Source organism: Lipotes vexillifer, unplaced genomic scaffold (assembly GCF_000442215.2).
Source record: "Lipotes vexillifer unplaced genomic scaffold, Lipotes_vexillifer_v1.1 scaffold977, whole genome shotgun sequence".
NCBI lineage: Eukaryota > Metazoa > Chordata > Mammalia > Artiodactyla > Lipotidae > Lipotes > Lipotes vexillifer.
The window spans coordinates 335,330-356,679 of record NW_006783088.1 but is presented as its reverse complement, the minus strand read 5'-3'; the positions used below and the strand labels follow the sequence as shown (position 1 = coordinate 356,679).

Sequence of the window (21,350 nt, the reverse complement as noted above, 5' to 3'; positions counted from 1 at the left end):
TCCTGCTGACTGGAATGCGATCCTGATGGCCCGAGCTGGAGCAGCCACTTAACACCTGGGAATTGAGGCCACAGGCAGCAGAACAACAGGACAGAAAGGAGCCTGGTCATGACAGTGTGGAGTATCGTACCAGCCCTGGACCACCTACTTCTGGACTTTAACGTGATAATGAGTTAAGCTAATATTTGTTGGCCAGCTTTTTCTGTGAAACGTTATATAGTAAATATTTAAGCTTCAAGGGCCATACGGCCTCTGTCACACCTACTCAACACTGCTGTTCTAGGATGAAAGCAGCCACAGACAATCTGTAAATGAATGAGCATTTACCGTGTTCCAATAAACTTCACGGACACTGACATCTAAACTGTATATAATTTTCACATCACAAAATATTATCCTCCTTTTGATATTTTTCAACCATTTAGAAACATAAAAACTATGCTTAGCTTGTAGGTTGTACAGATGGCAGCCAGATTTGGCCCCAGGGCCACAGTTTGCTGACCCCTGGTCTAAACCAACATATTTTGGATTCTTTAAACTGAACCTATACCTGATACAACCCCAGGCAGCTAGGCAGTCATTAAACTCTTGGGGAGTGAACCAGCAAGTTAAACCCACTGCCCAGAAATAAACAGTGGCACTTGTTGGAACACAGGGAAGAGACGGCTCACCCTGACCAGATGCACGGGTGAAGGTCTGCTGAAAGAGACGACACCACAGTCGAATCCTGAAAAAAAGGGTATCAGCCAGGACAAGAGAAAAGTGGCATAGGTGGGTGGGAAGCTGATGAAAGTTTGGGCAGAAAGAGCAGTGTGTGCAAATGCCCTGAGGGGAAAAGAAAAAAGATGCCGGTGAGTCCCTGAAGGTAACTCCCAAAGAGCAGAACACGGCAAGTGTGTGGGCGGAGCCTTGTCCTTGGGGAGGAAGTGTCAAGCCCGCTAAGGGGTCGGGGCTACTCTCAAAGCAGTGAGGAGCTAGTGAAGGACTTTAAGCTAAGGAATGACAGGACTACATTTGCAACATTGAAAAGATCCCTTTTGAAAGCAGTGTGGACAGACTGGAGGAGGGCATGGCAGGAGGCAGGGATGTGAGTCCAAATGCCTCGCTCACAGGGAGATGGCCCACAGCTTCCTGGCTGGAATGGACTGGTCTGCCTCGGTCTCTCCCCAAACCTTTGTATGCACAGTGCTTCCCATCACAGAAATGAACGTTTTCTACCTGTTTTCACGTCTGTCTCTTGAACTACATGCTTCTTGAAAACAGAAACGATGCTGAATTTTATCTTTGCAGGTCCTCAGCACATCTGGCATAGGAATTTGCTCATAAATAACTGTTACTGAACAAACGCATCTGATTCTAGGTGATCTGGAAACATACCAGATCCCTAGCGAAAATTAAAGCAGCTAGTTTTAAGGGATCGTTGATGACTGTAAGGGTAACAAGGACCATGCCACAAACTGCCACAGGAGTGGGTGGAGGCTGTCCCGGCAGCACTCCTCTGGCCGGGGCCTGAGAGGCCTTCCGGGCAGAGCCTGGTCGTGCAAGACCCTCACCGGCATGGGGATCTTGGAGAGTTCTTTTCCGATGCAGTTCTTCATGATGCTCCACAAATTGAGGCTATAGTTTGGCTTGTATGGTATCCTCGTTCTCTTTTCCTTCTTGGTCTCTTCCAGCTGATGCTTGTACTAAGCGCAAAAACAAAGCCATTCAATCACTCACAAAGAACAGAAACCCCAGTATTTATAAGCTTCCCTTCCCCCATGCTAAAAAAAAAAAAAAAAAAATCAGTACTTTCTGTTTCTCTTAGTACTTTATAAGCAAATCCTTGGGAATGACACCTAAGTCCCCCAGTCTTGGTGATTCCCAAATAAGAGTTACCTGTTCATCAAGGCTGATGTCACTGCTGGCTCCGCTGATGTTGCTGCCAGTACGTCTACACAGAGGGGAAGTGTATGAGAATTAGCATAAAGATCAGAACTAGAGTTTGGTCCTCACCATGTCTTTACAAAGCAGAACGCTAAGGACACGGCACAAACTTATTGATGAGGGATCAAACGACGACACTTAGAAAGCAGTACATACGAATAGACATCTCTGGAGAATTTGTTCAATGTAAAAAAGCTGACAGTCTTCCACTTACGTAAGGAAAAGAGTCCATATCTTAGTAAACAACTATGACACTTCCACTGAAACATTTCTAACCTTTGCATGGCCAGATATGCTCATTTTGCGGCGGGTGGGAATCAAGAATGACTTACTTGTGGCCCAAATTTTCAGGCATGGTGATGATCTCAGGAGCATCAAAGAACTCATTCTCGTCATCCTCATCACTCACGTCTCCTTTGCCGGAGCAGCACTGACCTACAAGGAGGAAAGCCGCATTTGTTTCCTTGGGCTGCATTTATCAAAACCTGGCACAGCTGGAGCTTTCAAATATTAACCACAAACCTAGTAACAAATGGTAGAAAGCAATGGGGAAGTCAGAAGAATAAAGGGCTCGAATTCCATCTCACATGAGTCGCTGATTCTGGAGAATCTGGAGCTCCCTCTATCAGCTGCAGAAAAGCATGTGGCTGGGATCAGAACAGGCCGTCCAAGAGCCAAGCCAGCTCACCTTTGCCAGAAGCAGCGCCGCCAGGAGCGTTTGCCGGCAGCACCGTAGCTCCTCGGAAGGCTCTCTCCAGGTGATTGTGCTGCTTTGCCAGCTGCTCCAGGGTCTCTTCCAGGCGGATACGCTGGTCCCTTTCGTACTGCAGGGACTTCTGCCATTTTTTACTGTGGGTCTGGGCTAACACAAGGAAATCTCTGCAGGCCTGTATGGAGAAAGAGTCGATATAGGTCACCTCAACTCAGCTAGTCAGAGATTCCCCTCAAGCCTCTGTAAGCCCAGTAAGTAACCTTATTCTGGGAACTTGAACTAGCAAATTACAATGAAAGGCCTTCCCTGTTATTCCACAGTATCAGGGACAGCCAGCTCCATGACACAATCAAGGTCAACTCCAAAAAAAAATATTGAATGTGGTTGTCATAGTTCTTTCATATTTTCCTGGTCATGAGGACCAAACAACAAATGCCAAGTGAGCAACAAACCTAGACAAAGTATTTGTGCAACATCACAAAGGGCAGCTATGTGAACTGCTCCAAGAAGAAACCTATTGACTAAAAGGTGAGGAAAAGCATGGGATAAGCATGTATTGCTTTCAATACATTCTCAACTAAACTCAAGTCACCTAAAACTGAGGAATTCAGACACTGAGAACAGAGAGTCTGCAGTGAATTAAACCAAATATGGGGAAATTTAATTGTTTTTATTTTGGTCACTAAGATAATAACTGATCTTAAAAATTAGAAGCCTACCTGATGAATCGAAGAAGAGATCTAGAGACAAAACACAAACCTGACCATATTAGTCCCTTCACTGGCTCCCCATCGACATTAGGACCAAATCCTAACTACTGGTTATGGACATAAATGGCCCTTGTATCCTCCTGTCCAGGCAGCTGGACCCTGCCATGGAACCACCCTGAACTGCTCACCCTTTCTCAGACATGCAGATTTCTTTCAGGCCTGCCCATTGGAACACGTGCTATTTGCTTGGCCTAGAATGCCTTCCTATCCCCTTTCTCTGCTTGGCCAAGTCCTCTTCATTCTTTAAGATCTATGGCAAATGTTACCTCTTCTGTGACACCCCCCCCCAACCCCCATCTCATAAGTAGCCAGTCTCTCCTCTACTTTCCACAGCACTTTGCACATATTTCTATTTTACACCATCCACAGCAGTATTGTGACTTTCTCTCCAGATGGATTATGAGCCACTTGAAGACACCATTTATAGCTTAGACACATACTTATCTCCAGCTCCTAACTGAGCTGCTTTGTACATAGTGGGAGCCTGATACAGTTTGCTTAATAAATAAATGAAGGAAGGGAGCAATGTAAGCTTAAAAGTCTATACCCTGTTAAAGAGAAACTAAAAGGTAAATAGAACATCTATTCCCATGGTTTCAACCTTTGCCTATGGGCTGATGCCTACTAACTCAGTAATTCCAGCTCTGCGCTCAGGGAGCTGCAGACCAGACTATCCAATTACCTACTCAATGGCTCAAATTAATCTCAGAATCAGTGGGTCCCATATTGAACTCACCACGTTCCCTTTCTGACTCTGCATCTCCATCCCAAGAACAGTTCCAGGGCCCTTCCACCTGCCCAAGCCAGAAAACTAAGAGGGATCCTTGATCCTTAGTTTTCTTCCCTCCCCACATCCAATGATCAAATCCTACTGATTTTTCTTCAATATTTCTGGAATCTGTACATTTCTTTCGTTCCTCCACACTCAGAAGCAGTATAGAGGACATACTCTGGAATTGTCACAACTCCATCCTACTATCGAACTATGGAATTTTTAGCAAGTTACTCATCTTCCTCATCTGTAAACAAAGAATGACAACAGTAGCTATCTCAAAAGTTGTTGCTTAACATGTAAAGCACTTAGACCAGGCTCACAGTAATCATTCAATAAGGTGTTATCTATTAAGAGTTAAGCCTGCATCAAAATCGGTCTTATCCTCTTCTAATCCACTACTACCAAGCCCATTTAGTAGGATCTGCACACAGCCCCCAACCCCCCACACTTAACTCCTCTTCAGCCTCATCTCTAGCTACTTCCTTGCTTGGGTAACAGTCAACTGCAAGTGGTTCCCAGACTTTGGGACAGAGGGAGGGATCCACACATACCACACCTGGATCAACTCTCTTCCCTCACTTCCTTTGAAGAACAGGGGTCGTAACTCAAAGTTAGTGAGAGAAGATTATATGCCAGGCACTTTACTGAACACTCAACATCCATTATCTAATAAAATCCTCTCCACACCCTGAGAGCAGCTACTAGGATCATCACCATTTACAGAAAAGGAACTGGGGTCTCCGAGGGACTAGGGTGCCCCAGGTTACAGAGATGGTTAACTGGGGCAGTTGGACTTCAGGACCCCAAACTCTTTGTTGACTTTTTTTCATAAGAAGGCTCTCTCGGGTCTTTCAGAATTTATCTGGGGCGGGGGGGGGGGTTACCTTCTCAGATCCTCCTGGTCTGAGCTAGACACTCCCACAGTACTACAGCACAGCAGCCTGTGCTCACATCTCTCCTGGCACATAGCACCCTCCCTAATGATCTGTTCACTTCTCTGGCCCCTCACTGGACAGTAATCTTCCTGAGGGCAGGGACCACAGCCACATTAGTTTTATATCCCCAGCACAGTGCCTAGAACACAGAAGGTGCTCAATAGGTGTTTACTGCATTAGCAAATGCATACACTAACAGTGTCAAATGCGCTCCCCTGCTTAGACTCACTCTGATAATAAGAAAAGCTATATCCTAAGCAAGCAAGCAAATGAGTGAAATGAGTGCATTCTTCCTTTGCTATAACACTGCCTGTTTAGAGATGTGATGTGCTAGCATGTCAGTTTTAAGGCCTTGCCATCATCCCCTAAAAGGTACAAAGGAAATAACACAGGGCTAAAAAATTCATTTCCTGCAGTAACTGGCTATAAAAGGGGCAAAGACAGTGCACCCAGGGAGAACAGAATGAGAACTGACACAAACTCTGGATACCTAGAACTCAGGGAAAAAGAACTGTCGCCAGGAACAAAGATAAGCATATTTTCAAGAGAAAAGTCCAAAACAAAGTTCCAGTTTTATGAGACATTTTTAAATGAAGAGGTGTTTTATTTAGCAAATTTTTCCTATCAGAGTAGGAAAAAAATTGTCATGGAGCAGCTGACACGGATAAAAGGTTAACAGATGGTTGTGTCCTGAGCTGTTCTATTTCAAAAGTATATTTATTTACTACTGATTAAATGACCTGTATGATTTATGAGGTTTTCCTGGTCACAGGAGGACCAGAAAAACAGGCACACAGGCACCAAGAAATACGAGAGTTTGGAAAGAGAGCACACGACCAAACATCAGAAACATAAGCACCAGTGCTGGTGTGCAGAACGGTGCTGAGAGACACTCATCTGCCTGCAGTCCTCAAGGGGACAAAATAATTTCTCTCCTCTACTTCGTGGGAGTTGGAGCACTGAAGAGAGTGTTCAACACTTCAGAAAATGACACGAAAATAAAAGTTACTACAACTTTCTATTAAGAAACAAAGGGGTTTTAAATGCAAAAAACCAAACTTTCCCTTGGTCATAGGAAAAGACCTTCGATCTCTAAGAGCCACGTGAACACAACTAATTCTAAGCAGATGCCTTATTATCACTCCTCAAACAAGGAAAAATCTGACCCTAGTGAAGTAAGTTCATCCCATTTAATTAGATAGGAAAACAAAAACAAAAACAAAACCACCACCTGCACAAGCCCCTTCTCACAGAGCAGTGTTCTCATGTGCCGTATGAGGCATCCTCTCGTGTTCCTATGCGGAAGCCGACTAACCTGCCGGGTGAGGATCAGTTGCCAGCAGAGGAAAAAGGGCGCTGTTTAAACTGCGCACTCGTTCCATACCTATCACCCAGTATCGGACACACATCACCAACATCACTGGCACGTTGGGTTTACCTGGAGCCCTGCACCCAAGCAGCCAAAGTATTCCCTAAAGCAACGACAGCACCCGAGCTAGGAGTCATAAGGAGGCAGAAGCACTGGCCCCTTCTTTTGAAAAGAAAAGTACCCAAGGTTGAATATTTTGTCTTATCACCCAGAATTACCCCTCAAATCCAAGACTCAAGATGGGACTAACCAGGATTACAAGGTTCTCACTAGTACTTAATCCAGCCCCCACTTACCACACTGTAGGCCAGGGTGCATTAGCAAAGTAGGGGTCAGACTCCAACCAAAATCTCAAAGACCATGGAACTGGAAAGGGCCCATGAAGACCTTTTAGTTCCAATAGATAAAGTTAGAGAAAAATAGATAGATAGATAAGTAGATAGACAGAGAACCACAACCCAGAGAGGTGAAGGGACTCAACTAACATCACCATCAGATGCCCTGCTGGTGGCAGACGCAGGGCTGGAGCAGTGTCCTCCTGACCATTCAAGCAGAGCGGGAAAGTCATTCCATCTGTGCACCCTGTTCCATTTCATGCAACAAAAAAAATGTAACTCAAATCCCTTGAACGATTAAGCAGGACCTAACGTCCTATGCTTTACCAATTACAATTTTCCAGCATTTGGGGAGAATTACATTTCAAAGAGGGAAAGAAGCAAAAAGCAAGGCAGACATGTGCGCGCTTACGTTGATCATGGCGTTGGACGTTATCCTGAAGAGCGTGGCCCGCTCGTTGACCTGTTTGATCTTCTCGTTGCTCTCGGCCGGCAGCCGCAGGGACTCCAGCTCGCTAAGCGAGCGCTGCAGTGCCGTGCCGTGCTTGGCGATCAGGTCGTTGCATGTGCTCAGGTCCTCCACTTTGCTGGACAGGGTCCGCAGGGTGTTCTGCAGCTCGGTCTTGTCGGTTTGTGAGACGGACTCTTCATCTCCTGACTCATCTGTACGGGCGGAAAGGTGAGTGATAGGACTCCAAGCCCAGGGCTGAGAGTCGGAACCCTACCCACTCTGCCCACAACCAAACCGACACTCCTCAGGCTGTGCGTTCTGACCGACTGAGAGCTCACCATTGCCAGATGATTCGCCTACAGGTGGTCCACAGCCCACCTGTGTCACCAACACCTGGCGTACTACTACTTTTCTTTTTCCTGGAGCAGACAACAATAAGCATTCTTTCTGCTCACGCTTTTTTTTTTCCTTCTAGTTTTATTGACATATAATTGACATATCGCACTGCTACAAGTTTAAGGTGTACAGCATATACACTTTATATATATTGTGAAACGGTTAAAATAAGTTAACCTCCATCATCTCATATAGATACAAAAAGAAGTTTTTTTTTCCCTTGTGATGAGACTTTTAGGATCTACTCTCTTAACAACTTTCAAATACACCGAACGGCAGTGTTAACTACAGTCATTATGTTGTATTTTCATCCCCAGGACTTATATATCTTATAACTGGAAGCTTGTACCTTTCTTTTTTAATCTGTTTTTTTAATCTGTTTTTTTTTTTTTGGCTGTGTTGGGTCTTCGCTGCTGTGAGTGGGCTCTCTCTAGCTGCGGCGAGCAGGGGCTACTCTTCGTTGCGGTGCGTGGGCTTCTCATTGTGGTGGCTTCCCCTGTTGCAGAGCACAGGCTCTAGGTGCGCGGGCTTCAGTAGTTGCAGGACGTGGGCTCAGTAGTTTTGGAGCACAGGCTTAGTTTCTCCGCGGCATGTGGGATCTTCCCAGACCAGGGATTGAACCCGTGTCCCATTCACTGGCAGGTGGATTCTTAACCACTGCGCCACCAGAGAAGTCCCTGGAAGCTTGTACTTTTTGACCACCCTCCTCCATCCCCTCATGTCCCAACCCTGGGGTTCTTCTTAAAGGTGCAGTCTCTGGCCCCACCCCCAGAAAAACCTTGATCTGGCTGGTGTGAGGCAAGGTCCAGGAATCTGTATTTCGAATAAGCTGTCTGGGTAACTCTGATGCACACTAAGGTTTGTGAACCAGTGACGTAGAGGACAGGATGGAGAAGCTATATGGCTCTTGGGGCTGGGAATGAATTATTGAGCCTTTTAACCCTAGCTTGAAGGTCCCAATCCACTCACACTGATTATTAGTGCAAATCCACTATCATCTGTTGGGTGATCAGTGGGCCTGTATGACATGGGCTGAGAACTGCAGTCTAGCTGCTCTCTGTAAACCATGTCCACATCATCAAGAGACTCATTAACTTATCTTTTCTAAAGGAGAACTCAGGAACTTCATGATGAGCTCATCTGACACTAAAGCCACCCCTGCACTGAAAGCTGTGCAAGGTCTACTGTTAAATGACTTTCAAATAGTAAGTCAAGCAGAGAGCTGTGTTGTGCCTCTTGCTATCAGTTTTGTCCTTAACATTTTGTAACTGCAGAGTTCTTTTCCAGCAATGTCACTTCCTTTGGGGGAGCTAAAATCAGCACTAAAATCAAAACAAAAGAAACAAGGAAGGACCTGCCCTATCTGTTAGGCAAACAGGCAGGGCCAGAGTCAAAATATAACCTGTTACCCGGAAATTTACAAAGCAGTAAACTTTCCTTTCTTTGCTTAAGAGATATTAAACACAGCATGGGAAAGAACAAGGGATAAGAAACACAAGAGACGAACAAAAGTTAGCAGGTAAGCATCTTGGTCAGCTCTAAGGGAACAAGCTCAGTATGACTAAACTATCAACATCTGCGGGGAAATCCTACCATTTTCCTTTAAGAAAAATCAAAACATAATTAGATTGTTCTTTTTAGTGAGACTATGGTAGCAAAATTAAGATTTTTCACAGAAAATATCACATATAATTACTTTTTTTTAATGTGCCTCAAGCATGAAACAGCTCTGGCCACCAGCCCAGGCACCAAGCTGGGTTGAACAAAGGGCTGGACACTCCTCTGCCCAGACTGATATAAGAGCAGCACCACCCATCAGGTGTCTCTTTGCCCACTGCCAGGGGGTTTCACATACAATGTTTCTGGCCATCTACAAAGACTGTTGGTTTCAATTCAACCAGAAAAGAGTTAAGGAAGAAGATGTCAGGAGAAAAGAATAAAGTAAGGACAGATTCAAAGTGTGAGTTGTAATAATCCTGACTGATCTATCAATAAAATAATTATTTCTCAAAATTTTAAGGTAGTCAGTTGGCATTAAGAGCCAAAAGGATAACTGACATGCTCCTAAGACAGTTTCCCAATCTTAACAACTCTGACATTTTGGGCCAGCTACCTCTCTGCTGTGGGGCTGCCCTGTGCATTGGCAGGAGGTTTAGCAGCATCCCTGGCCTCTACTCCCTAGATGCCATTAGCACCGCCAATCCTCAGCCTTCGCCAAATGTCCCCTTTGGGGCAGAATTGCCCCCAGCTGAAAACCAGCACTCCAGGAGAAATTCTGCCTGATGAGCAGAAGCCTGAGACATCCAGGAGGTAGCTGCTAATTAAATGACAATGACAATGAGGGACAAAATAAGATTTGTGCATAAGAAGGGCAAACAGAATGTTCCCCAGACACGATATTCTTTGCTCCCTACCTGATTCTGCCAGCATCTTCACAGCCTTGGCCTTGGCCAGTTCTAGGGCTGTGACCCAGCGCTGCCGCTCTACTTCTGAGCTCGCCTTCAGATGGTAGGTCTGAGCACCCCCATTGGAAATGATGAAGTTGCAGGAGTCCTCCACTGTGATGTTGGCTGTGGCGAGGTTGATGGTACCACGGCAGGTATGTCTCATTTCTGCCTTTGACCTGCAATAACGAGCCAAAGAAAAGCTAGGTGGAAAGTTGATGCGTGGTTTATCCTTCATCACATTCCATTTCATAACTCTAAGCCTTTCGAAAATACAGCAGTCTTAGGAACTAGCAAGTTCTAATATTTCCCTCAAATGGCTCCCTAAAATTCAAGAGACAATCAGTAGGGATTTCCTTTCAGAGCCTATAAGATTTTATTGCTCTGCTGTCCCTCTCACCCTTAGCTTTTAAAAAATAGGCTTCACTGACGGATAACTACATACGGTATTAACCCAACAATTTTAAGAGTACAATTTAGTGAGTTTTGACAAATGTATACAATTGTGCTACCACCTCCACAATCAAGATGCAGAACATTTCCATCACCCCAGAAAGTTCCCTCGTGCCCTTCTGCAGTCAGGAATTACCTTTTACTTAGCAAGATATAATTATGAAATAGTGCTTTATAAACTCATGCAACAAAATTCTGTAAAATAATCTTATCTCTAAGAGAAAGAATAGCTCCATTTTACATGTATTGAACAACCCATTCCCCCAACTATAACTCAGCCCAAATGAAATTCTCATACTACTCTTAACAACTATCTTGTAGAAGTGTAAGGCACCCTTAGACATTTAGAGTATTAAATACTGACTACAGCTCAAATGATATGAAATAGGAATAACTAGCTTTCTGTGGGAGTAAAGAAAGAATAATCATTAAAGAATCACCAGGTGGTATAATCTTTCTGGAATATATTCTTTCCTAAGGTCCACTGACCTCTATTGGTGGGAACTCCTAAGCCATCCTATTAATAGCTAGGAGAGATTCAGCAAATCTGTTCTCAGAGGACTGGGTATAAAAATTTTCCCCATTTCTACTGACTGACAGTGCTATTAATAGACTAACTTTTGAACTTTACAGCACTGGTTGGTGACAACAAGCTACAAGAGACCTGGCATAAAAGATCAAGCTGCTAGCACAACTGAGTGTACAGGGAAAACTGTGCTCATTTCCCCCACCCACTGATTATGCCCAGGGACCTGCATGTTGAGACTGTAGTTTTTCCCTGACCAACTTGGAACATAAAGAGGTCAAAGTCCTTTGCCAACTGCCACAGTGCAAAGCAGAGCCGTTTCTCTTTCACGAGTGCCAAGCGGCCAAACATACCTGGCACGTCCAGAATTCCTGCATGCCAGAGATGACACACACTCCATCTCTGGAAACTAAGATTTGGTGGCTTTGAGAAAGTCTGTGTGCTGTGTTTAGGAAGACAGATTTGCTATCGTTCGGTTTGTCCCATGAAACTGGTTTTCCTTCCTCAGATGCACAAATGAGCAGTATGGGATGGCCGGGGCGGGGGGAGGGGGGAACGGGTCCTCAATAAACCAGGCCATCTTCCATCGCGCCCGCACCTGCCACACTGTAACGTGAATCCCTGGTTTTTCTATTCTTACCTCCCCTCCCCTGCCCCCAAGCTTCAGTTACATTATGAATAATGCAGGCTGAATTACAGACCCGCAGCTGACAGGCCAGCTCACCCTTGCTTTCTACTCCAAAGGTGTTGCTTGGACCGTCTACCACACTCCTCACAACGTGTTGGTATTTTCCACAAGCCACTTCCTAGGAATCTCTTCTGCTTGGGTTATCTTGATGAACTAACAAAGTTTCTCAAATCACATAACGTCTGTAGCAGTTTTTAAAATACCAAAGAACTCTGGAAGTAGGGCGAGCTTAACTTCGGAGCTTTTGGGTTCAAGCAGGTACACCTATGCTTATAGATGAGTGCAGAAGCGAGAAAGACATGCTTTTCAGAGTGCAAGATAAGTTCTTTAGGCACCTCAGTATTAGGTGGTATTTTCTGGTTAGTAAGGTCTTCCCTGAAAAGGCCAGCCGAAATAGTAACTCCATCTCTAGAGGTCAGCCAGGAAAACTAATACTATGAGCTTGTCATGATGTGTCTAGGAGAGCTGGGGTTCTACATATGGTTTTAAGTAACCGGACATCTGTGTAACTTTGTGAGGAAGAACAGGATAGGTGAAAAGAAGGCTTGCCAAAGCCTATTAGGACAGTTTATCAGAGCATGGGTCTAGGAAGTACTCAGCTAAAAAGAAAACAGTATTTTCTGAAAGGCATATACAAGATACGATTGGTTTTAGAGGCACGAAAAGCAGGAGGAAAGATGAGGTGGCTAATAAGGAGATGGGGACCCAAAGAACCTGTTCGAAAGAATAAACTACCAATTCGTTGATAGGAAGTATTCAATGTGATTTTGAGGGTAGTGCCTAGATTTGATAACTTTGGATCTTGCTGCTTGGTTGGTGTGTGGCTGGAACCATCTTAGCTGGCAAGGACAGGCCCGTGGTATATTCCCCAATATGTGGCTTGATATGTTCTGGAAGTAGTTTTGGCTGTAGTCAGACAGGTACCACGACTAGCTACTGTAAGAGAGAAGTGAAAAGTGGCTACAAGTACTTAAAAGATAGCAACAGATAGGTTATTACTGTCCAAGATCAATACTGATCAAGACTGGTACTGATCAAAGACTCAACTGGGCTAGAAAGTAGATTTGATTAGGAACTTGGATGAGGAAAAATGACCACACATTAAGACCCTCAGCTGATACACAACTTTTGAAAATGGGGAATCGGTGTTAACAGTGACTTACAAGCCAAGTTAGGACACGAGTCAATTGAACATTAGAATGATGGCCAGTGCAACAGGAAAACATGACCTTGAGTAGGGGAAAAACTTTGGAGCAGACTAAAATTTTAGATTTGTAATTTAACCTTAAACTGATAGTCCTGGATGAGTAATTAGAAAGGGTTAAAATGAAAATCAACTCTGAATATAATAATGCAAACGATATACATAAGCCAAAGCAATACTGAGAAAGAAAAACGGAGCTGGAGGAATCAGGTTCCCTGACTTCAGACTATACTATGGAGCTACAGTGATAAAGACAGTATGGTACTGGCACAAAAACAGAAATACAGATCAATGGAACAGGATCGAAAGCCCAGAGGTAAATCCACACACATATGGTCACCTTATCTTTGATAAAGGAGGCAAGAATATACAATGGAGAAAGGACAGCCTCTTCAATAAGTGGTGCTGGGAAAACTGGACAGCTACATGTAAAAGAATGAAATTAGAACACTCCCTAACACCATACACAAAAATAAACTCAAAATGGATGGAAGACCTAAATGTAAGGCCAGACACTATAAAACTCTTACAGGAAAACATAGGCAGAACATTCTATGTGTTATACATCACATCAAGATCCTTTTTGACCCACCTCCTAGAGAAATGGAAATAAAAACAAAAATAAACAAATGGGACCTAATGAAACTTAAAAGGTTTTGCACAGCAAAGGAAACCATAAACAAGGCGAAAAAACAACCCTCAGGATGGGAGAAAATATTTGCAAACGAAGCAACTGACAAAGGATTAATCTCCAAAATATACAAGCAGCTCATGCAGCTCAATATCAAAAAAACAAACAATGCAATCCAAAAATGGGCGGAAGACCTAAGCAGACATTTCTCCAAAGAAGACATACAGATGGCCAACAAACACATGAAAGGATGCTCAACATCACTAATCATTAGAGAAATGTAAATCAAAACCACAATGAGGGGGCTTCCCTGGTGGCGCAGTGGTTGAGAGTCCACCTGCCGATGCAGGGGACATGGGTTGTGCCCCATTCCAGGAAGATTCCACATGCCGCGGAGTGGCTGGGCCTGTGAGCCATGGCTGCTGAGCCTGTGCGTCCGGGGCCTGTGCTCCGCAACGGGAAAGGCCACAACAGTGAGAAGCCCGCATAGCGCAAAAAAAAACAAAAACAAAAACAAAAAAACCACAATGAGGTATCACCTCATACCGGTCAGAATGGCCATCGTCAAAAAATCTACAAACAATAAATGCTGGAGAGGGTGTGGAGAAAAGGGAACACTCTTGCACTGTTGGTGGGAATGTAAATTGATACAGCCACCATGGAGAACAGTATGGAGGTTCCTTAAAAAACTAAAATTAGAACTACCATACAACCCAGCAATCCCACTACTGGGCATATACCCTGAGAAAACCACAACTCAAAGAGTCATGTACCACAATTTCACTGCAGCACTATTTACAATAGCCAGGACATGGAAGCGACCTAGGTGTCCATCCACAGATAAATGGATAAAGAAGACGTGGCACATATATACAATGGAATATTAGCTATAAAAATAAACGAAATTTAGTTATTTGTAGTGAGGTGGTTGGACCTAGAGACTGTCATACAGAGTGAAGTAAGAAAGAGAAAAACAAATACCCTGTGCCAACACATATATATGGAATCTAAAATAAAATTGTTCTGATGAACTTAGGGGGAGGATAGGAGTAAAGACGCAGACATAGAGAATGGACTTGACACAGGGAGGGGGAAGGGTAAGCTGGGACGAAGTGAGAAAGTAGCACTGATATATACAGACTACCAAATGTAAAACAGATAGCTAGTGGGAAGCAGCTGCATAGCACAGGGAGATCAGCTCGGTGCTTTGTGACCACCTAGAGGGGTGGGAGGGAGATGCAAGAGGGAGGGGATATGGGGATATATGTATACGTATAGCTGATTCACTTTGTTATACAGCAGAAACTAATACAACATTGTAAAGCAATTATACTCCAATAAAGATGGTAAAAAAAAAAAAAAAAAAGAAACAAAATACACAAGTGTTCACAATTAATGTGGCTTAAGCAGTGAGGATGTGCTAAGGTATTCTCCACTGTGTTAGAGACCAGATAAGCATGTGTTCCTACTTCAACAACCTCCAACTCCCATCTTTTTTTTTTTTAGAAACTGTTTATTTTCCATCAATCCAACTCCCATCTTCAATTTCCTCTCAAAATTCTTTAAGAGCCAATACAATGGAGTTGGTGGAAAAGAGACTGGTTCACCCAAACCCTCCTGGTGGCAAAGTGACTACTGGCAGAGGAAAAGAAATATAGAGTGAGTCATTCTTAACAACACTGTTTTGGGGCCCAAATAGAATGGTCTTTATAAAAGATTTCACTTAGAAATGCCATTATATTAAGCAAAATCTCCCTTAAAGGGAACTTCTATACATTTCGTATAAAATATACATAGTATCATGATCTATAAATGTACTAGCTATGGATAAGTAGTTATCTCTATATCTGACTGATCCATGTAACACTAACCTGGGTTTTAGGTTGTGTTGGTGTGAAAAGAATTAGTTTCAAATCCTGACTCAAGACCTTGGGAAAGTTGCCCAATCTAAGTCTCCGTTTCCTCATTGAAGATGGGAATATCTCCTAACTTCCAGATTGTTTTGGGGAGTCAAAGAATACCATATGTTAAACACCCATCCAAACTGTCCAGCACTCAGGAAATGTATATGTCCTGTCTCCAAATCCAGTGTCCTAACCTCTCTATCTATAGTAACATGAGTAGCCAAAAGCACGTTATGTTGTGGGAAGATTGTGGGTCACCGTAAACATATATTAAACATCCCAAAACAAGCATTTTTGAACAGAAGTAGTCATACAAAAGACATAGACTCTTCTCTTAATGAAACTTAAACCTCACTGACCAGAGAGACCCCAGAAATACTGGATGGAACACTTAATGATTCCCACGGGAGGACGTCGGCCAGGCAAAAAGAAACACTGGAGTGCCCTTCTCCATTCTGGTCTATCCAGAAGGCGAAAGCCTAGGCAAATCTTGGAGAGATAAAGAGAGGGGACAGATACCGAGGCCACCCTACGCGTGGTGTCCTTGTGCCTGAATGTGGAGACAGCAAAGGCGGGTACATCAAGGGCTGCTAATAACCTTGAATTCTGGAGACTAGGCACAGAGAGCTAAGCCTTGGGACTTTTTACAGTAAGTTCCTTGCGAGCGGTGCCTGGACTTTGCCCTCCCATATGTGTCCCTTAAACACCTACAACAGCGCCTTCCTTGCAGAATTAATCATTGCACCGATGCGCTGTTGGAAACACAATGGAAGAGTAGATGCTCTCCGAACAACTGGAAGGGCCAGGGACCGAGGGGAAGGCATGGCACCAAGGGTGGGTCACCCAGGTGGAGCGGTAAGTCCTGGGGCGTTCACTTTCGTGATGGTGGACTCGTGTCGCGGGCTGTCAAAGAGCGCAAGTGAGGAAAAGGGGCCTGGGGCGACCTTGGCTGCTGCGCGGGCTGGAAAGGGTAACGGCACAGGGGCTGTGGGCTGCAGTGGGGGACGGCGCCCCGGAAGCAGTTACCTGTAGTAGCTCAGGAGCCCGTTGCTCAGCACGAACCACCGCCGCTGGTAGCCTTTGATATAATTGGTCCATTTGAAGAGCCAGCCCTCGCGAGCCGAGCCCGAACCCCCAGCGCCCGAGCCCCCCGCCGCCGGCGCAGGAGCCGAGCCCGCCGCCGCCACTCCCCCGGCACCGGGGCCCGGGCCGCCCGCAGCCACCGCGGCCACCGTGCCCGGGGCGATCCCGGAGCTCGGCCCCGAGTCTCCGCGGCCCCCGGCGCCGCCTCCTCCCACCATGGGGGGACCGGCGCCGCCGCCGCCGCCGCCCGGGGCCGCAATGGCTGCCGGGCCCGGGCCCACTACTCCTCTCAGCTCCGTCGCCGCCATGAGCCGCCGCCGCCCGGAGATACAGGACCGGAACCGCCTACGAGAGCCGCCGTCGCCGCCCGGAGGGCCCCACTCGGCTAGCGCATCAGCCGCCGCCGCGCAGCGTCCCCGCCCAGCCAGGCCGGCCGCGGGGAGGAGGGCTCTGCCGCCGGGAAGGAGGAAGTCGATTGGTGACGCTGAGTGTCACTTGCGGAAGACCCCTCGGACATTGGCATTTCTCTTGGGCCTGTCATTCCACCAGCGCCCAGTGAGAGCCCGTGGTGGGACGCTTCCGCCAGGCACGCCGTTGATTGGTGCAGATGAAGGCCAATCAGACTCATGAAAAGCTCATTGGTGCTTTCCCGAAGTCTCCGGCGCTCAGGGAGGACTCGAGAATGCAGACCACCCAGCCAGTGTGATTGTCGATTGGCTAGTATTTCTGCCACTCATTTTAGTTTATGCCTTCGTCACCGCCACGTCACCCCTCCCATCACTTTTCTCCTCGCCCCTCTTCCGCCCTTACGGATTGGTGGTTCGTATCAGCTGCTCAACCTTTTCTACCATTTGCAGAAAGAGTTGAGGAGAAAGGGGAGGAGTGTAGTCCCCACAGCCTCACTTTCATTTTTTATTGGTTGGAATGGATGCCACTCACAAGTCGGCAGAGAGACGGAAGCGGTGACTGGAGATGATTGGTTCCGGGAATTGTCTGTGAAAGCAGGAGCGTATCAATGCTAACCAATGAAAGAAACAGATTGAGAAAGGGGCAGGCCAGGGCAGCCAATAAAACCAGGGAAGGGCACTTGCGGGGCGTGCTCGCCTGCTTCCACCTCTGTGGAAGTTTGCGAGAGGCGAAAGCGAGTCAGCTTCTTAAAAGCGTTTTTTGATGTATGGGCAGTGTTGGGAATCCCTCTCTCTGAGTTAAGATTTCCATAGTTTCTTGTTGAGAAGAGTGTTTCTCAGTAGTCAGCTCCTGCCTATGTCTCTCCCTTCTAGGGCCCCCTTCTCGCAGCTGGCTCCAAGCTGGAGGCCTGAATTCCTGGGGAGCCCAGAAATGTCTTCCCCAGTTTCCTCCTGAATCCACCATCCTAATTCCTTTGCCTGGTTTGCTCATCGTCGCACCACACCCCTTATCTCTTGATTGTGGACTGTCATAAGCTTCTCCTAATTCTGTTCCTCGAGTTTCTGACCCAGCTGTGAGGAGAAAATAGACTGGAGAAGACCTGACTTTACGTGTACTTCCCACCGGCATCTCTAACAGTCCTAAAAGCCCTCGTTTTAGCATCATAAGTGCACGTGTGTATGCGTAACTTTGCACAGAAAATAGTTATTTTTAGATAAATTGACTTTGTTTACACATTTATGAAAGTCATAAATTCAGTAACTCATTTAACATTTAGACGTTGTGAACTGTTGTTAACAAACGCAGCTTTGGGGGGAACCTGGTATCTGTTACATTTTGCTCGTTTTGCTGGACAAGAGAAATAGCTGTTAGACGTTGTAAAACAAATTGCTTTTTCTTGGCAATGTGCTTCACGGTATCAGGAAAATAAAATATTTCTTAAAAGATCCTTTTTCTGGGCTTCCCTGGTGGTGCAGTGGTTGAGAGTCTGCCTGCCGATGCAGGGGACACGGTGTTCATGCCCCTGGTCCGAGAAGATCCCACATGCCGTGGAGCGCCTGGGCCCGTGAGCCATGGCCGCTGAGCCTGCGCGTCCGGAGCCTGTGCTCCGCAACGGGAGAGGCCACAGCAGTGAGAGGCCCGCGTACCGCAGAAAAAAGAAAAAAAAAAAAAATGGGCACAGGATCTGAATAGACATTTTTCCAAAAAAGACATACAGATGGCCAACAGACACGTGGAAAGATGCTCAAAATCACTTATCATCAGAGAAATGCAAATCAAAACCACAATGTTATGTCACCTCACACCTGTCAGAATGGCTGTTATCAAAAAAAACAACAAATAACGAGTGTTGACGAGGATGTGGAGAAAAGGGAACCTTTGTGCAGTGTTAGTGGGAATGTAAATTGGTGTAGCCACTATGGAAAACAGTACGGAGGTTTCTCAAAAATTAAAAATAGAACTGCCATATGATCCAGCAATCCCACTTCTGGGTATTTATCTGAAGAAAATGAAAACACTAATTCAAAAAGATGTCTGCACCCCCGTGTTCACTGCAGCATTGTTTACAATAGCTAAGACATGGAAACAGCCTGTCTACTGATGGATGAATGGCTAAAGAAAATATGGTATACACACACACACAATGGAATAATACTCAGCCTTAAAAAAAAGGATGAAAATTTGAATTTGCAACAAAATGGATGGACCTGGAGGGTATTGTGCTTAGTGAAATAAGTCAGACAGAGAAAAGCAGTAAAGAAAGTATGTTATCACTTATACGTGGAATCTAAAAAAAAAAAAAAAAAGAACAAACATAACTAAACAGAAGCAGAGTCGTAGATATAGAAAACAAACAGGCAGTTGCCAGAGGGGAGGGGGCTGGGGGAAGGAGAGAAATAGATGAGGGACATTAAGAGGTACAAGCTTCCAGTTGCAAAATCAATTAGTCATGGGTATGAAATGTACAGTGTGGGGAATAATTATGTAATATCTCTGTATGGTGACAAATGGTAACTAGACTTACTGTGGTGAACATTTTGAAATATATAGAAATATCGAATCACTCTGTGTAACAGGAACTAACATAGTGTTGTAGGTCAGTTATACTTCAAAAACAAACAAATGGGCCTTCCCTGGTGGCGCAGTGGTTGAGAGTCTGCCTGCTGATGCAGGGAACACGGGTTCGTGCCCCAGTCCAGGAGGATCCCACATGCTGCGGAGGGGCTGGGCCCGTGAGCCATGGCCGCTGAGCCTGTGAGTCCGGAGCCTGTGCTCCGCAACGGGAGAAGCTGCGGCAGTGAGAGGCCCGCGTACCGCAAAAAACAACAACAACAAAAAAAACAAATGAATAAACAAATTTGTAGAAAAAGAGATCAGATTTGAGGTCACCAGAGGCAGGGGTCGGGGAGGAGCACTTGGGTGAAGGCAGCCAACAGTTACAAACGTTCAGCTATAAGATAGATAAGTACTAGAAACTGTAATGCACAACATAATCGATATAATTAATACTGTATTATACATGAAAGTTAAGAGAGTAATTCCTAAGAGTTCTCATCACAGGAAAGAAAATATTTTTGTTCTATTTCTTTCCTTTTGTATCTATATGGGATGACAGATGGGTTATAAACTTACGGTGGTCATCATTTCATGATGTATGTTAGTCGAATCATTATGCTGTACACCTTAAACTTACACAGTGCTGTGTGTCAATTATATCTCAATAAAACTGGAAGAAAATAAATAAATAAAAACAAAGACAAAAAAATTTTGCAGAAATATTAGAAGTCTGTTGATTTCTTTTGAAATGTTCAGAAAATGAAAGAAGGAAGGAAGGAAGGGAGGGAGGGAGGGAGGGAGGAAGGAAGAAAGACGGGAAGAAAGAGAAAAGTGATACAAACTTTGAAATGCTCACACACACATATCTATATATCTACATCTGCGTAACTGTATATCTATATATAAAGCAAATAGGCAAAATGTTAGCTGTTGAATGTTGGTGAGAAGCATGCAGGTATTTATTGTACTAGTATCTCTACTTTTACTGTATACCTGAAAACATTTTTAAAAGGTTTTCAAAGGGTGAGTTGAGTTAATTTTGTTGCCCACCGCTGCCTCCAGAATACAGTCCAGATTTCTTAGCCTGGCAAGTGAGCCCTTTGACAATCTGGTGTCACTTCTTTCCCAGCTTCTCTGACTCTTTTGTCTTGATATACTCCACACTCCAATTAAGTTGATCCCTATGTCTTATCCACATTTGCCCTCCACTTTCCCTCCTTTCAGGCCCAACATAGTACTCTCACTCTGCAGAGTCTGCTCTGAATTCCCTGCCTAGAATAATGCCCCTTCCTCGGGACTCATAGAATTTCCTGTGACGTTCATTGTCTCGCTCTACAGTTATTTATGTTCCTGGCGTATCACCCCTACTCGAGGGTGAGTTCCTCCAGTGTTTCATCTTTGGTTCCCTCATGACAGCACACAGCCTAGCATGTTCATTCATTTCACAAATATGAATTGAGCATCTCCTATACAATCTCCAGGCTTTTGCCAAGTGTTGGGGGCAGAGTAGTGAATGTACAGATAGGCTCTATTTTCTCATGGAACGTAAAGGATCTTGGGGACAGGCAGGTATTAAACTAGAAGCATACAAACGAATATATACAGTATTTGTATAGAGAAAATATGTACAGTAATGATATACCCGAGGTAACATGGAGAACAACCAAGGTGCTATGAAAGAGAATGATGGTGTAACCTGTTTCAAACAGGGATTAAACTCACTTTAAGCAACTGGGGAGGAGTTAGAAAAAAAAGGAAAGGATGGAGATGGTCTTTCTTGTGTT

At 44.9% G+C, this 21,350-nt stretch overlaps 1 protein-coding gene across 1 annotated transcript in view; it reads right to left on the bottom strand.

Moving 5' to 3' along the window:
* Positions 1-17,389, bottom strand: part of OSBP (oxysterol binding protein) — a 33,474-nt gene extending 16,085 nt beyond the window's left edge. The window contains exons 1-7 of the mRNA XM_007455678.1: positions 16,546-17,389; positions 10,084-10,292; positions 7,235-7,485; positions 2,615-2,813; positions 2,259-2,361; positions 1,879-1,933; positions 1,554-1,685 (exon numbers count right to left, since the gene is read on the bottom strand). Coding sequence (XP_007455740.1) covers positions 1,554-1,685; positions 1,879-1,933; positions 2,259-2,361; positions 2,615-2,813; positions 7,235-7,485; positions 10,084-10,292; positions 16,546-16,910 — 1,314 coding nt within the window. The 5' untranslated portion in view covers positions 16,911-17,389. The remainder of the gene's footprint in view (positions 1-1,553; positions 1,686-1,878; positions 1,934-2,258; positions 2,362-2,614; positions 2,814-7,234; positions 7,486-10,083; positions 10,293-16,545) is intronic.
* Between the last annotated feature and the right edge of the window lie 3,961 nt (positions 17,390-21,350).